This window comes from Saimiri boliviensis, chromosome 4, assembly GCF_048565385.1.
Source record: "Saimiri boliviensis isolate mSaiBol1 chromosome 4, mSaiBol1.pri, whole genome shotgun sequence".
NCBI lineage: Eukaryota > Metazoa > Chordata > Mammalia > Primates > Cebidae > Saimiri > Saimiri boliviensis.
In genome coordinates, this window is record NC_133452.1 from 25,310,704 (window position 1) to 25,326,890 (window position 16,187).

The 16,187-nt window shown below is 37.1% G+C and overlaps 1 protein-coding gene across 14 annotated transcripts in view; it reads right to left on the reverse strand.

Moving 5' to 3' along the window:
* UTRN (utrophin) overlaps nt 1–16,187 on the reverse strand; it is a 589,012-nt gene that overhangs the window by 271,435 nt on the left and 301,390 nt on the right. For 12 of the 14 annotated variants that reach the window (XM_074397323.1, XM_074397322.1, XM_074397326.1 and 9 more), the window contains one exon: nt 7,861–8,050. In XM_074397323.1, coding sequence (XP_074253424.1) covers nt 7,861–8,050 — 190 coding nt within the window. The other 2 variants (XM_074397331.1, XM_010337531.3) reach the window with 2 other exon arrangements.

A 16,187-nucleotide genomic window follows, 5' to 3' on the forward strand; every position in this document is an offset into this window, starting at 1 on the left:
CCTTGCAGTAGAATTAGGAGTCTAATTAGCAACTTTCTCCAATACTTGACTTCTGCTGTTTCACACTTTGCACTAACTTAATACCTTGGTCACCTGAATTTTGAAAAATATTTGGTTTCGTGAAAGTAAAAGCACAAATGGATCAGGAATATGATCCTGCTCAAAAAAAAAAAAAAAAAAGAATGCTTTATATGTAGTTAAAAAAAATTTAATAACATGAATTAGTAAATAATCTTTCTTATATATTATCAAAATTGCCTTTGCATGAAAAACATAAATGTTTTAGCAGAATAAACGTATCCTTTGAAGTGAAGCAAAACACAACACATTGAAATAATTAGGTTTACAAATCGTTGTAACTGAATTAAGTGTCATTAAGTTTTAATTAACTTCTTATGCAAATAAAACTCTTGTAAGTATTTCTGAAAAGAATATCCCACTACCTGAATCTGTCTCCCAAAACTTCCAGAAAAAAAGAAAAGTTTCCAGACAGCAATATACCTAATTGGCCAAATTGTAAGAAATTATAGTGTAATATAATAAAATTAATGGAATACAGCTTCCCACTTCAATCTGCTGCCATATAAGCATCATTTAGATGCCTGGACATGCCATATTGTATATAATCAGAAAATAATATTTTCATAGAGGCAGTTATTTTGATCACAAATGAGTTGGGGCAGCTAATAGAGCAACAAGATACATTCTTTAGAACGGTACTAAAAATATGATAGGAAGGAGGAATATGGTGCTGCAGTAGTGTAAAAATTGCTATTATAATTATCTCCTTTTATATCATGACACTCTAATTTCGACAAAAGTAATGACCTAGTATGAACATAGTTTGAATAAAACAAAACTATGATTAAAAAAATACATAACAGCTAACTCGGCTGATTCAATGGTTTATGTTCAGGATGACGTAGTATTAGAAATTTGCAACTGTCAAACAAGTTACCTCCTGAAAGTCTACTTAATTCACCTATCCAAATGCAATTAAATTCTTCAAGTGTAACTACAGTATATGGAGATTCAAGAATATAGGGGATGTTTTATGATGAAATTAAGTCTCATTTTTTAAAATGTGTTTTAATTTTTTAATTGAAAAAGCAATTAGCTATAAAAAGATGAAACATTTTTTAAAAGTCTACTGAAAGATTAACACTCTTCTTTTAATTTCGCTAAAATTTATGTAAGATTGATGTGTCATTCAATATTAAGATAATACAAAGAACCACGGAGGTAACAGGTCTTAATGCATGTAGTAGTTTTGCTATCCTATTTTCTCCAAACAGTTCACTAGCCCATTTCAGAAGACAAGATTGTGTCAACTGAAAAATAAACTATGTACAAAAACTAAAACCTGTTTTAGATTCTTAAACAAAATGTAATTATGCAATTCACTTTAACAGCTTTTACAATCCGTTACTAAGAAAGGGAATCTTTCCTTGGTAAGAACCTGAAAGATTAGTTTCCAAAGCCTGAGAAACAGTAGAACTGTCAGACACCCGAGATCCTAATTTTCAATCACTCAGTTACCTTACAGAGCTTCTGATACCGAGGAGAAGAAACTGCCATCCTTTGTAAACGATGCAACAAAACCACAACTTTCTGCAGAGACGTTCTCACCACAGCCATCATTTTAAGTTTACCACACTTCTGGAGACACCTCAGAATTTGCATTATAAATGAAGAGCAACGATCATTTCCTCCCGGTCACTGGACAATGATTTGTCAGTTCTCTGAGCATGCTCGTTTCCAGGAAAGCATTTGAAAGATACAGGGGCTTAGGTTCTAGGAAAAAGGAGGCTTGTATTCCTTCAACTTCTCAATCGCAAAAACACAGACAAACGCCACACAGAAAGCCCCCCCTCCCAGGAGATGCTCACAGCCAGCACTTGCTCAGCCCGGCATGGCCAGAAACGAAGGAAGTTGTTGAGCAGCCAAGCGCTGCCGGCTGCCGGAGAGGAGTGCGCTCAGTAGCCAAAGAGGATATTAAGTGAAACATTAAAGCTGCAGCTAGAAAGCGGACATCCCCTGGGAACAGAGATTCAACATATCACCGCCACCACCACCACGGTGCATGCTGTGTAGCTGGTTTCTATTAAGAGACAGCGGAGCGTTCGCCCTCTCTAAAGAGGGATACGTTCACTCCCAATAAAGGCAGCTCTAGCTGTGCTCTGTGAATTAGTGAACAGAGACCCTGTTATAAATCTTGAGAAGAGCAGAAGGGTACAACTGATTCTAATGACAGCAACCCACATATTAAGTGCTAAAAAAATCACCCCCAGACAGGTGTCAGCCCAAGATCACCTAAAAGAAAACAACAACAAGGCAAAACAAAAAATACTTGCAGGGGTTATATGACTAAGACACCCTAAAAGCAGAGCCATTCAGTAGATTCTCATATGCCTGCCTACAAGGAAAGCCATGAGCAATGGAATGGGTTAGGCTTTGTCTAATTAAACAGTGAAGTTAATAAAAAATTAAAAGTCTGTAATTGACTACTGAATATTTCCCTTTAGACAGCATCTTCATGATCTCATTTTATTTGCCATAAAGCTGTTTTAATTTTATGAATAGGAAATATGAGGCCATAATTATATAAAAACCCAGTACAGAATTTTGGGGTTTTATGTGTATATATTATACACACGTGAGACACATTCTCTACTGCAGCCTGAATATTAATACAAATATCAACTGGGGTAAAGTACTATCAAGAGATGTGCAAAATAACCCTGGATGATTAAATGACTGGGTCAAAGAGCACAGTCAGAAATAGAACCCAGATGTTGCTCATTATCAGCATCTTTCTCAAATTGGTGACTGGGCTATTGCTGCAATTTCACCTCTCTCTAATGTTGTCATGATTCTTTAAAAGAAACGCAGTATTTTCAAGTATTTGTTTTTCCTCCTTTACTTCACTTGCCTTTCTTAGTCCTTTGTGTTACAACGATTTAAAGTCTTATATTGGGCCTTACAGAATGGTGTTAATCAAGCAGTGTTTTGTAGACTTTATTGGGTCTTACAGAACTGTATTTATCGCAGTGTTTTGTGGACTTCTGCCTGTATCTTTTTTCCCTGCAGGTCCATACTGAGAATCTACACTGCCTCCCTCTGGTGAGGCTAACAATGTCACCATATCTGTGTAAAGCCAAAAGCAGAGAACACAGTCAAAGTATAGAATATAAAATGTTCAGGTATTTGGCAAACAGATAGAAATAGATTAGTGATTGTTCAGTGGGAGGGGAACGGGGTTGAAGAATGGAAAATTGATACTAAAGAGGAAGGGGTTTCTTTTTGAGGTAACGAAAATGTTCTAACTTGACTGTGGTAATGGTTGCACAATTGTGAATATACTAGAAACAAATTATAAAATTTAAATGAATGAACTGTACAGTATCTGAATTATATGCCAAGAAAATTGTTAAGTATGAAGCTGTAATTCCTGTCCCAGAATAAGGATATGAAGCCTCCATGTGACAGGCATTCACCCCTCAAACACAGTGCTAAGTATGGAGCTGAGCACAGGAGAAATACAAAACAGTCTACAATCAAAGTCTGCACCCATGGAACAAGAGGATGAAAATTAGGCTAAAAGCAAACACAGGAGATAAAAGTATAATAATCCTAACACATAAATTGTTAGAGAGCAAAACCAACCACCCATGACAACACCACTCCGGAAAGACAGCAGGAACTCAGGATTTCACCCAGGAAAGATTCAGAGCATCTCAATTAATTGGTAATGCCAAATGTAAAGCTAAAAATTTTAAATATAATGAAAAGAATAACAATATTTTAGAAGATAAACATGCACATTAAGAACAAATGCAATTGAACTAATAAACTAGTTGGAAGTCAATAATGGGCTTTCACACAAAAGCAAAAAAATGAAGTGTCTGCATCTTTGGCCAAATTCTCTCATATGAATACAGATTCACAGTGACAGCTGCAGACCAGGCATCTCCTCCTGGGTCCAATGCTTCATTTCAACACAGTCAAAATGGAGGAAATTTGCCAACCCCACACATTTCCCACTAACCTGCCACCCTGTCCTGACATTTTCTTCTGTGTTCCCAGTCTCAAGCTCTAATACCACTTGGCAATCTGCCTTTCCCCTTCCTTAGCCTGTGTATACTATTGAGTCATTAGATCTACACCCCCTGCCATTGTCTCCTTTCTGGTCATTATCACCTCTAGCCTGGACGGCTACATGAGTATCCTAACAGGCCACTCTGCTGTCACTTTTGTCTAGTTCAAATCCATTCCTCATACCATCAGCTAAATTCCTATAAAGCAAAAATCCCATTGCATCACTCTTGTTACTATCCTTTATGACTCCTCTTTGTTGCCACTGGGTTAAAGTATAAATAAATACCTGCGTGGCATTTCAGACCCTCTTTGAGCCAGACTACTCAGTTCTCAAGGAGCTTGTCTCTCTTGCAAGTCTCCAAAGAATCAGCTTTTCTCTGCCAAAAGGCCTCTGCTGGGAAATAAAACCTAACAGCCTTGCAGCAGGGCAATGAAACATAGATACATAAATCCAAATGGTCATCCATCCTTAACAGAATCCATGTATCAGCATCCTGCCAAAAGTTAACCATCTTCCATATGCTTTAGAACTATCCTCAAAATTCACCCAAGATTCACCTTAACTGAACACACAATAAACTGCTTTATCTTCATGAAATATTCCCATGGCTTTGGATCTGGTTGTCACAAGACATGAAGCAAGTATAAACAGTGTATGTGTCAGCCAAGCAGTTCTACATACACATCCTGTGCGTGTAGCTCCGATACACTGATACACCCAGGTCCTTACTCCATCTTCTTTTGCACACAAAGACTGTGCACCACCACCCCACACATCACCACAACTTTCCTTTTATGATTTGCCATGCCTTTGTACAGTGATTTTCTCCAACAAACATCTCTCCATTTCTAAGCCAGTTTCTACAATAAATGTCTGTTCACTCATACAAAAGGAGAATCATTAGTATACAACACCATAAAAAAACTGAACTTCTCTAGCCTCAGAAAAACTCAGTAAAAGGTACTAAGTCTCTAACAATCATGTATCTATGAGGTGCTGAAAATCATAGAATATTTTTTAAAATAGAATGGAGAGAACACTGTGAAATTAAGAGCACTGAATAATGAAGCAAAGGAATGAAAAATCATGCAAATTACCATCATATGAAACATTCTACACAAAAATGTACACACTTATCTTTAAACAACAGAATTTTAGTAGACTCTTAGTAAAGGTCTTATTACTTTCTACCAGCCAAAAGTAGTTATTTTTACAACACTAAAGCAATAATATGTTTTATAAAGCCTTATAGTGTATTTTAATATTTTTATCAGCAACCTTTCTTTCTTGATGCTGTTTGCCATAAGTAATCCTGTGCTTAGTTATTTTTATTTTGAAATATTTTAACATTTCTATTTACATTTGTCTTCCACTGTTTGAATATTCATTAAATATTGAGAAGAGTCTTAGCTATGGTAAGAATATGTTCTAAGATAAAATATGCCAGAAGACATCATTAAACTCTAGACCAGGCCTGCCTGTGTTTTGCTGGTGCTCATTACCAGGGTTCATTTCAAGCCTCCTTTACTTATTGCGTATAAACTGTTACCTACTCAAGTGCACAGCCTACATAGCTATTGAAATTAACACCACTGCATAAATTATCTGTGAGCATTTGTAGGTCAGGTTTTTTGGTGTTTAAATCATAAAAATAAATAATCTAGCATCAACGCACACTTAGAGTCCTCTATGACCTCCTACAACACAGATGATGGCTGAATATTTTATCAATTAACATTTACAGTGAACTCATGAGGCTCCAAAGGGTGAGACAAGGAACAGATTTAATTTTGATACTCGCCTGGTCACAGTCATTACCAAGTCACAAGTGTATTATGCAATGAATAAGAAACAAGCAGCAATATATGTAAACAGAAATTTTCATTAAATGAATCTTAAGAATGCGACAGTAAAACACCACGAGTTTTCATGCACAGCAACAATTTATAAATAAGCTCATTCCAAAAAGATCTGTTTTTCAAATTGTGTAACTTTTCAGTGAAAATAATTTCAAACTTAAAGACAAATTGTAAGAATCAGAGTAGTTCAAAAAAAGACTGTATCCTTCATCCAGATCCACACATTTGTTGACATTTTACAAAAAGGTCTTTTTGATGTTTTAAGAGAAGAAGGTTCCTAAGAACAGATTTTTAAATGGTATCGATCCTCAATTTCATAATGGTCAGTCAAGGTCCAAGGACAGTAGTCAGTATTTTCTTAGGATTTGCACACAGGGCACAGCGTAGGCAACAATATGGATAATATCATCTCTGCCCTTGAAGAACCATGAGATCAACTGGGACAGGTAGAGACATGCATCAAAAGACAGTGGAGGCTGGGCGTGGTGGCTCATGCGTGTAATCTCAGCACTTTAGGAGGCTGAGGCAGGTGAATCACTTGAGGTCAGGAATTCAAGACCAGCCTGGCCAATGTGGCAAAATCTCGTCTCTACTAAAAGTACGAAAACTAGCTAGGCGTGCTGGAGCGCACCCATAATCCCAGCTACTCAGGCATGAGATAGGTTGAGGGATGAGAATCGCTTAAATCCAGGAGGTTGAGCTGGTAGCAAGCCGAGATCATGCCACTACACCCCAGCCTGGGTGACAGAGCAAGACTCTGTCTCAAAAATAACAACAACAGCAAAAGACAATCGAGCACATGTTCACAAGTTTGTCAGAAATAATACTTGTCAAACTGATGTGAGCATGGCATGGTATAAAGAAGTAATCAGATGTAATACTACAGTTAAGAAGACTTCCCTTTTGAAAAAGGTTTTTGTTTTGTGTTTTGGGGAGGGGACAGAGTCTCACTCTACCACCCAGGCTGGAGCGTAGCTGCGAGATCTTGGCTCACTGCAACCTCTACCTATCGGGTTCAAGTGATTCTCATGCCTCAGCCTCCTGAATAGCTGGGACTATAGGTGCACACCACCACGTCCGGTTAATTTTTGTATTTTTAGTAGACACAGGGTTTCGCCGTGTTGTCCAGGTTGGTCTCCAATTCCCAACCTCAGGGGATCTACCTACACTGGCCTCCCAAAGTGCTGGGATTATAGAGGTGAGCCAACACACTCGGCCTGAATCAGATTTTGAACTAAGTTCTAAGTGAGGAGGCCTATATGGTTCGCAACAATAGGTCAGTCTATGCAGAAAAACTGGAAGGTTCAAGAGCACTGAAGCAGAACTACCTGAGGGCAGACAAAGATTCGGATGTGCTTCGTAAGAGTCCTCATAATGTTTTTAAAGAAAACGTTTTATGTTAGCACATTTTGTGTAGAAGTATTTGAACCTCAGACTACATATACAATCACAGTTATCAAGGTAATGACATAAAAGTAATACCATCAAGCCTGATATTCTTAGTTATAAACTAAGCTATGCAGCTTTGCAGCTTTTATATTAAGTATGTTCAACAAATGGGGGAAAAAACAACTTCACATTAAGGGGAAATGCCCTTATAATTTAGGATTCAATAAAGCTAACTATAAAAGGACTTAAAATGACAGAAAGTAGAATCTCTGTGAGCCTCTAACTCAAACACTATTACTTTCATAAAACAAGGTGGGTTTTTTTCCCCTCTAATATTAAGTAAAAATACCTGATAGAGCTTATTTCCAGAAACCAATCATTCACAGGAGAGCACGGATTTCATAGGAAAATAAAGTGACGACCTCACCTTTCAACGGTAATACACGTGCATGCAGACGGATCGAAAGAGCACAGGACAAACACAAGTACCGGTGTAGTTTCCCATGCACTTACCTGCATCTGCTGTTTGAGTTCCCTGGCCAAGATACTGTCCTGAAGAGCATTCTCCCGATGAGAGGCATCAGCAAGCACGTTCACTGTGGTCTCTGCTTCCTGGATCCACTTTAGGAAGTTCTCCAGATCTCTGCGAGAGGCCTGCACCGTCTTCCACTCAGCCTCCAAGGCATTCTGTCTGTCAGCAACGCTGAAAGTAACAACATGGCAGCACAGCTCCATTACGGCGTGACATTCCACATCACGTATCCTCTAAATAAAAATCTAACAGGCATCCCCAAAGGACCTTTTATTCAAGTCACCATAGGTAACTGGGAGACGTATTTGTATGTGTGTCTTGAATAATCCTTAGTGGAGGGGTCAGGTGAATTGTGAAAAGAGTGAAAAGGGGAGAGTCAGAAACATTTTAAAATCAGATCCATATCATAAAATAATTATAACTACATTTTATATCTCATAATTGTAAATTAAACTATTCCCCCGTATGTTGTAAGTCGATACAAAAGGCAATTGTATTCATTCGGTCACTGATTCCTAACACTCCTGTAAGGATTAAATATTCATACAGTCGGTGACTAAATGAATTCTAGGAAGAAATAAAATCTGAAGAAATATTTAAGATAAAATAAAAATAACCGAAACAGCTGACTTTATATATTTTAAACAATTCATATAGATACAAATTGTTTTATTTAGTAATATTTAGAACACGTTGGACAAATGAGCTTCTATAAACCCTTCATTAAATCTACATCAAAATTGAACACAGAGCTAGCTTGCAGTTATACGAGTTAAGAGGTACACACACCTGTAAATTCAACATTTAAAACTTTATATACTTCATAGCTCTCTAATAAGAAAAAACTCAATTTTAAAAATTAGTATCAACAATTTCACCCCTAGGTTATTTCAATCCAAGAGAACTGGAAACATCTTTCCACACAAAAACTTGTACACAATTCTTTACAGCAGCATAATCTATAACGGCCAAGTAGTAGAATCAACCTAAATTGAGAGAGAAATTAATGGACAAAATACGCTATAACTATATACAGAATATTATTCACCCGTAAAAGGGATAAAGTACTGACACATGCACGACATGGATGAACCTTGAACACATTACGCTAAGTGAAAGAACCTAGACACAAAAGGCCACATAGCGTGAAATTACCATTTACAGAAAATTTCCAAAATGGGTAAATTCACAGAGAGAAAACAGATTAGGTGTTGGCGAGAACTGTATGGCGAAGGACAGTGGTGGCTGACTACTAATGGTATGGGGGTTCTTTGGAGGATGATAAATTTTCTGAAATTAAGAGCAGTGATGAATGCCAAACATGGTGAATATACTAAAAATCACTGAGTTGTACACTCTAAAAGTGGGAATTTCATAATATAGTAGTGAATGCTGTAATTCCCTTATCTGTAGAGGATACATTTCAAGATCCCCAGTGAATGCCTGAAACCACAGATAGTACAGAACTATATACCATGTTATATATACCATGTTTTTTCCCATACTTACATACCTATTTTTACATTATAAATTAGGCACAGTAAGACATTGATGATAGTAAGTTATAATAAAATAGAACAATCATAACAATATGCTGTATAAAACTTCTGTCAATGTGATCTTCCTCTCCCTCAAGATTTCTTTTTGTATACACCACAGGTAACCGAAACCACAGCAAGCAAAACCACGGATAAGAGGGACTACTATATACAAATCGTATCCCAGTAAAAACCAGTGTATAGAATAGACTTTATTTACAAGTATTACCTATTGCCCATCTACTCATGCATCCATCTATCTGTCCTTCTATTTGTATATGCATTTAGAGAAAGATGTCTGGAATATTAACTTAATATTCAAACAGTTATTTCTGGGTGCTAGGACTTAAGTTGGTTTACTTTTCTATTTGTACTTTTTGGCATTTTTTGATTTTATAACAATGCAGTATCTTTTATTGACACCTTTTTTTTTTAAATGGGCAAAAGATTTAAACCTATCTATTGCCATAGATGTTTAGATGACAAGCAAATTAAAACATGCTCAGCACATTCATCATTAGAGAAATGTAAATTCAAACCACAATGAGACATTGCTTCACGTTAAAATGGCTTTAAGAAAATGACTATACCAAGGGTTGGTGGGAATGTGGAGTAACTGCAACTCCCACACATTGTAGGTAAAAGTACAGCCATTTTGAAAAACAGCTGGCAGTTTGTTACAAAGTTAACCACGCATTTGTGATACAACTCAGCAATCTTACCCCTAGGTATTTATCCATGAGAAACAAAAACACACGTCTAGACTGGGCACAGTGGATCATGCCTATAGTCCTAGCACTTTGGGAGGCCAAGGCAGGCAGATTAATTGAGAGTAGGAGTTCGAGACCAGCCTGGACAACATAGTAAAACCTCTTCTTCACTAAAAATACAAAAATTAGCTGGGTGTGGTAGAGCACACCTGTAATGCCAGCTACTTAGGGGGCTGAGGCAATGTGAATTGCTTGAACTCAGGAGTCAGAGATTGCAGTGAGCCAAGATTGTGCCACTACACTCCAGCCTGGGTAACAGAGTGAGACTCTTGTAAAAAAAAAAAAAAAAAAAAAAAAAAAAACAAAAAAAAAAAAAAAAAAAACAACAACAACAACAAAAAAACACTTGTCTACATAAAATCTATACACCAGTTTCTATAGTAACCTTATTGGTAATGGCCAAAAACTAAAAACAATCCAAATATCAACTGGTATTACATACAGGTAGACAAAGTTTGCTACAATAATGCAATGGAATACTATTCCACAATAAAAATAAGCAAACCAATGATACATGCAACAACATGCATGGATTCTCACATGCATTCTGCTAAGTCAAAAAGCCAGACACAACAGACTACATACTAAGATTCTGTTTATATGACTTTCTGGAATGTCATCACCTCATCCTATCATTTACTTCTTAACCTGCAGAAAGAATTTAAATTGCCTCACCTGGAATTTAATTTCCTCCATAATTGATCCCAGTTTACTTTCCCAACTTTATCCCCTAGTTTGCTTCAATACTCTGTTTAGGTAATAGTGGTGTGTTCCTTTACCTCTAGAATATTCATAATATTGTGTCCACATGAAAATGTTATATCCATATAAAAATGACTGGATGAAACTCTCCATTTATTACAATCCTACCACTCCTTTAAGGGTTAATGACTACCTCTTCCGGAACATTCCATCCCAGTTAGGTTTCCTTGTTATGAGTTCATAAAAGATCAATAATCTTCTTCGAACAACAATTAATCACATGGATCCTGGAAAAAGGCCTTGAATGATGAACTTGTTTCACTTTTAAATTGTATTCTAACTACATTATATAGTTTTCTTATCTTTCCACCCATTCTATAATCTCTCCTTCAGCAGAATTTTTTATATTTCCATATCCTGAGTCCTATTTATATTAAGTATTTACAGAACGACAATCTTTCCATATTATGGCTTTATTTTATTGTATTTTTGAGGTGGAGTCTTGCTCTGTCACCCAGGCTAGAGCGCAGTGGTGTGACCTCGGCTCACTGCAACTTCTACCTCCTGAGTTCAAGTGATTCTCCTGCCTCAGCCTCCCGAGTAGCTGGGATTATCAGCACATGCCACCACACCTGGCTAATTTTTGTATTTTTTTAGTAGTGACGAGATTTCACCATGATGACCAGGCTGGTCTCAAACTCCTAACCTCAAGTGCCCGACACGGCCTCCCAAAGCACTGGAACTACACGAATACGCACGTAAAAAACTTGGCAAAGGATATGAACAGAAACTTCTCTAAAGAAGACATTTATGAAGCCAACAAACATATGAAAACAAGTTCATCATCACTGGTCATTAGAGAAATGCAAATCAAAACCACAATGAGATATCATTTCATGCCAGTTAGAATAGCAATCATTAAAAGTCAGGAAACAACAGATGTTGGAGAGGATGTGGAGAAATAGGAACGCTTTTACACTGTTGGTGGGAGTATAAATTAGTTCAATCATTGTGGAAGACAGTGTGGCAATTCCTCAAGGAGCTAGAACCAGAAATACCATTTGACCCCACAATCCCATTACTGTATATATACCTACAGGATTATAAATCGTTCTACTCAAAAGACACATGCACACATGCACACTCGAAAGACATATACAGCACTGTTCACAATAGCAAAGACTTGGAACCAACCCAAATACCCATCAATGATAGACTGGATAAAGAAAATGTGCCACATATATACCGTGGAATACTATGAAGCCATAAAGAAGAATGAGTTAAGTCCTTTGAAGGAACAGGAATGAAGCTAGAAACCATCTTTCTCAGCAAACTAACACAAGAACAGAAAACCAAACACCGCATGTTCTCACTCATAAGTGGGAGTTAAACAATCAGAACACATGGACACAGGGAGGGGAACATACATACCAAGGCCTGTCAGGGGGTGGAGAGCAAGGGGAGGGAGAGCATTAGGACAAATATCTAATGCATGAGGGGCTTAAAACCTAGATGACAGGTTGATAGGTGCAGCAAACCACCACGGCACATGTATACCTATGTAACAAACCTGCACGTTCTGCACATGTAGCCCAGAACTTAAAGTAAAATTTTAAAAAACTAAAATAATAATAATTATTGAATTATTTATAAAAAGTAGCTCCTACATACCATTTTTCAAGACGCTCCCAGATATCCCCCACAGAACTTAGCTTGCCAATCAAAGAGGAGGAAAATATAAGAAGCGTAAAGAAGAGATCCAACCCAGGGAGAAGCAAAGGGATTCTCCTGTTAATGGTGAGAGGAGATCACAGAAAAGGGCGTGAATCCAAACTGGAGCAGGTAAGGCTGTCTTCAGCATTGTCACCACTCAGTATTCCCGTTTTCATGTGATGAAATTTACAAAGGATACACTCAGACCAAATGTGGAAATCACTCCCAAAGAAGAAAACAAATAAGGCAAAAAAAAAAAAAAGGGCAGAAACAAATGAATAACACAAAACAGCCATGAGATCCAAGAAATAAAGATTCTAAACTAGGAGCAAAGCAAAGCAAATACGCAGCATGATGGCTGTGCAGCAGGCCTAGGAAGCTTGTCTCCAGAAGAGATGTCACCAAGGAATGATATGAGAAGTGATAGCCTGCTTAATGTGATTGGCTTTGTGTAAAATTGTACTGTCAGGTCACTAGAAAATGTGGGAGGAATTTGCAATAGGTGCAAAGAAAACTAGGCATATAGAAATAAGGCAATTATTAATTTTAGATAAACACGGAGAAAACAAAATTATAGTAAACCTCAGTTTTCACCTGGTAATAATGTTTAGACAGGGATAGTAATGTCAAAACTGTATATTTATTTACCTAAAATTCAACGATGAAGTGGGAAAAAGAACAGTAGCATCCCAAAGCAAATTCCTATGTATTTACCAAAATACGATGTCAAAAAACAATGTCTAATACTGAAGAATTGAACGATAATGGTATACTCGTTTTATTTAGAATGTGGAAATGTAAAAATGATATAAGAAGGTAAAGAGAAGGGAGAGAAATCCAAGATGGCTGATCACTAGCAGCTTGGGATTGTAGCTCCCAGTGAAAGCGCAAAGAACGAGAGGACGCCACACTTTCACATGAATTCTTGTTGCTCACGCACCAGGAGATTCCCAGCGGAGGAGCCCCATGGGTCGCCAGCGTGACTCTTGTGACCGGCGAGGCGGGTTTGCCGGCGCCTCGGAGCATCGGTTCTTGGTGCAGAGTCAGAAAAGCACCATCAATCTTAACGCCGCTGATTTAGTCGGTGCAGTGGGTTGCTCAGATTTCGGCGCTGAGAATCAATAAGTTGGACGTCCACTCAGAAACCCAATTACAAAGACGGTAAATACACAGACCACAGATGGATAAATTTATAACGAAGGGAAGAAAACAGCGAAAAAAGACTGAGAATACCCAAGATCAGAACGCCTCTCCCTCAGCAGGGGATCACAGTTCCTCATCAGCAACAAAACAAGGCTTGATGGAGAACGAGTGTGTTCCAATTACAGAAGCAGGCTTCAAAATGTGGATAATGAGAAACTTCTGTGAATGAAAAGAACTTGTTTTAACCCAATCCAAAGAAACTAAGAACTTTGAAAAAAGATTTGACGAAATGTTAACAAGAATACACAATTTAGAGAGGAATATAAGTGAATTGATGGAGCTGAAAAACACAATACGAGAACTTAGTGAAGTATGCACAAGTTTTAACAGCCGAGTTGATCAAGCAGAAGAAAGGATATCAGAGGTCGAAGACCAACTCAATGAAATAAAACAAGAAGACAAGATTAGAGAAAAAAGGATAAAAAGGAATGAGCAAAGTCTCCAAGAAATATGGGACTGTGAAAAGACCTAATCTACGCTCGATAGGTGTACCTGAATGTGACGAAGAGAATGAATCCAAGCTGGAAAATACGCTTCAGGACATTATTCAGGAAAATTTTCCCAACCTAGTAAGGCAGGATAATATTCAACTCCAGGTAATACAGAGAACACCACAGAGATATTCCTCAAGAAGAGCAACTCCAAGGCACATAATCGTCAGATTCACCAGGGTTGAAATGAAGGAGAAAATACTAAGGGCAGCCAGAGAGAAAGGTCAGGTTACCCACAAAGGGAAGCCTATCAGACTTACAGCAGATCTCTCAGCAGAAACCCTACAAGCCAGAAGAGAGTGGGGGCCAATATTCAACATCCTTAAAGAAAAGAACTTTCAACCCAGAATTTCACATCCAGCCAAACTAAGCTTCACAAGTGAAGGAAAAATAAAGTTTTTTGTGAATAAGCAAGCACTCAGAGATTTCATCACCACCAGGCCTGCTTTACAAGAGCTTCTGAAAAAACCACTACACATAGAAAGGAACAAACAGTATCAGCCTTTCTAAAAAAAATACCAAAATAGCATCAATATAATGAAGAATTTACATCAACTAATGGGCAAAATAGCCAGCTAATATTAAATGGCAGTATTAAACTCACATATATTATTATTAATTCTAAATTTAAAATTGACTAAATCCCCCAATCCAAAGACAGACAGGCAATTTGAATAAAAAACTAAAACCCATCAGTATGCTGCATCCAGACCCATCTCACATTCAAGGATACACAAAGACTCAAAACAAGGGATGGAGAAGGATTTACCAACCAACCAGAGAGCTAAAATAAATAAATAAAAAACAGACGTTACAATTAAGCAACAAAGATCAAAAGAAGCAAAGAAGGACATTATATAATGATAAAAGGATCAATGCAACAACAAGAAGAGCTAAAGATCCTAAATATATATGCACCCAATACAGGAATACGCAGACATACAAGACTTATAAAGAGACTTAGACTCCCACATAATAATAGTGGGAGACTTCAACATTAATATTAGACAGATCAATGAGACAGAAAATTAACAACGATATCCAGGACTTGAACTCAGATCTGGAACAAGTAAATGTAATTAATATTTATAAAACTCTCCACTTTAAATATACAAAATATACACTCTTATCAGTACCACATCATATCAACTTAGAAGTTTAAACGAAATGTTGGTTGGCTCCTTGTTTGTTATTCTCTTCCCTCATTTTCTTTTATATCTCCATTATTAAGGACAATTATAGGCATACCCATATTTAGATTGCATTCTAGCCCGGGCAATAAAGCAATACCCCCAAACTCTCTCCCTCTTCCTCTTTCTCTTTCTTCCTCTTCTTTATTATTTTTCTTATTTAAAAAAAAAAAAAGGAGAAGAAGGTAAAGAGAACAGTTGTCTCTAGAAAGGGAACTGTGGTGAGTCGAGGGAGAAGAACTATATTCTGTTATAAACCTTCCAGTGCCATGTGATTGTTGTTTATTTTGTAATCATAGGTGAATACTTTTTCAATTTTAAAATTTAGAAGTTACTGACTAGAATTTGAGTGGTTGTTGCTGGTGGTGTTTTATCCTTCCCCAAGCCCTGCCCATATTTTCTATTTTTAAAACATCAACAGAAATATTAGGAATGACCAAATGAAGTCTGTGCTAAAAAGGCTCTAGGAAACAAAGATTAAAGGAGTATACATGTGCAGTTAATCCACTACAAACAAGAGATTCTCTTTTAAGAACATGCACTGTATAAAATGTAGTCATTAAAACATTTAGTGAAGTCAAACACCTTGATTTCCCATAATCAGAATTCTTTTTCATTACTTAAGAATATTCATATGCACATAATAGGGTATAGGGCAACAGCTAATGTAAAAAGAGATCATTACAGATTAATTCTATTAA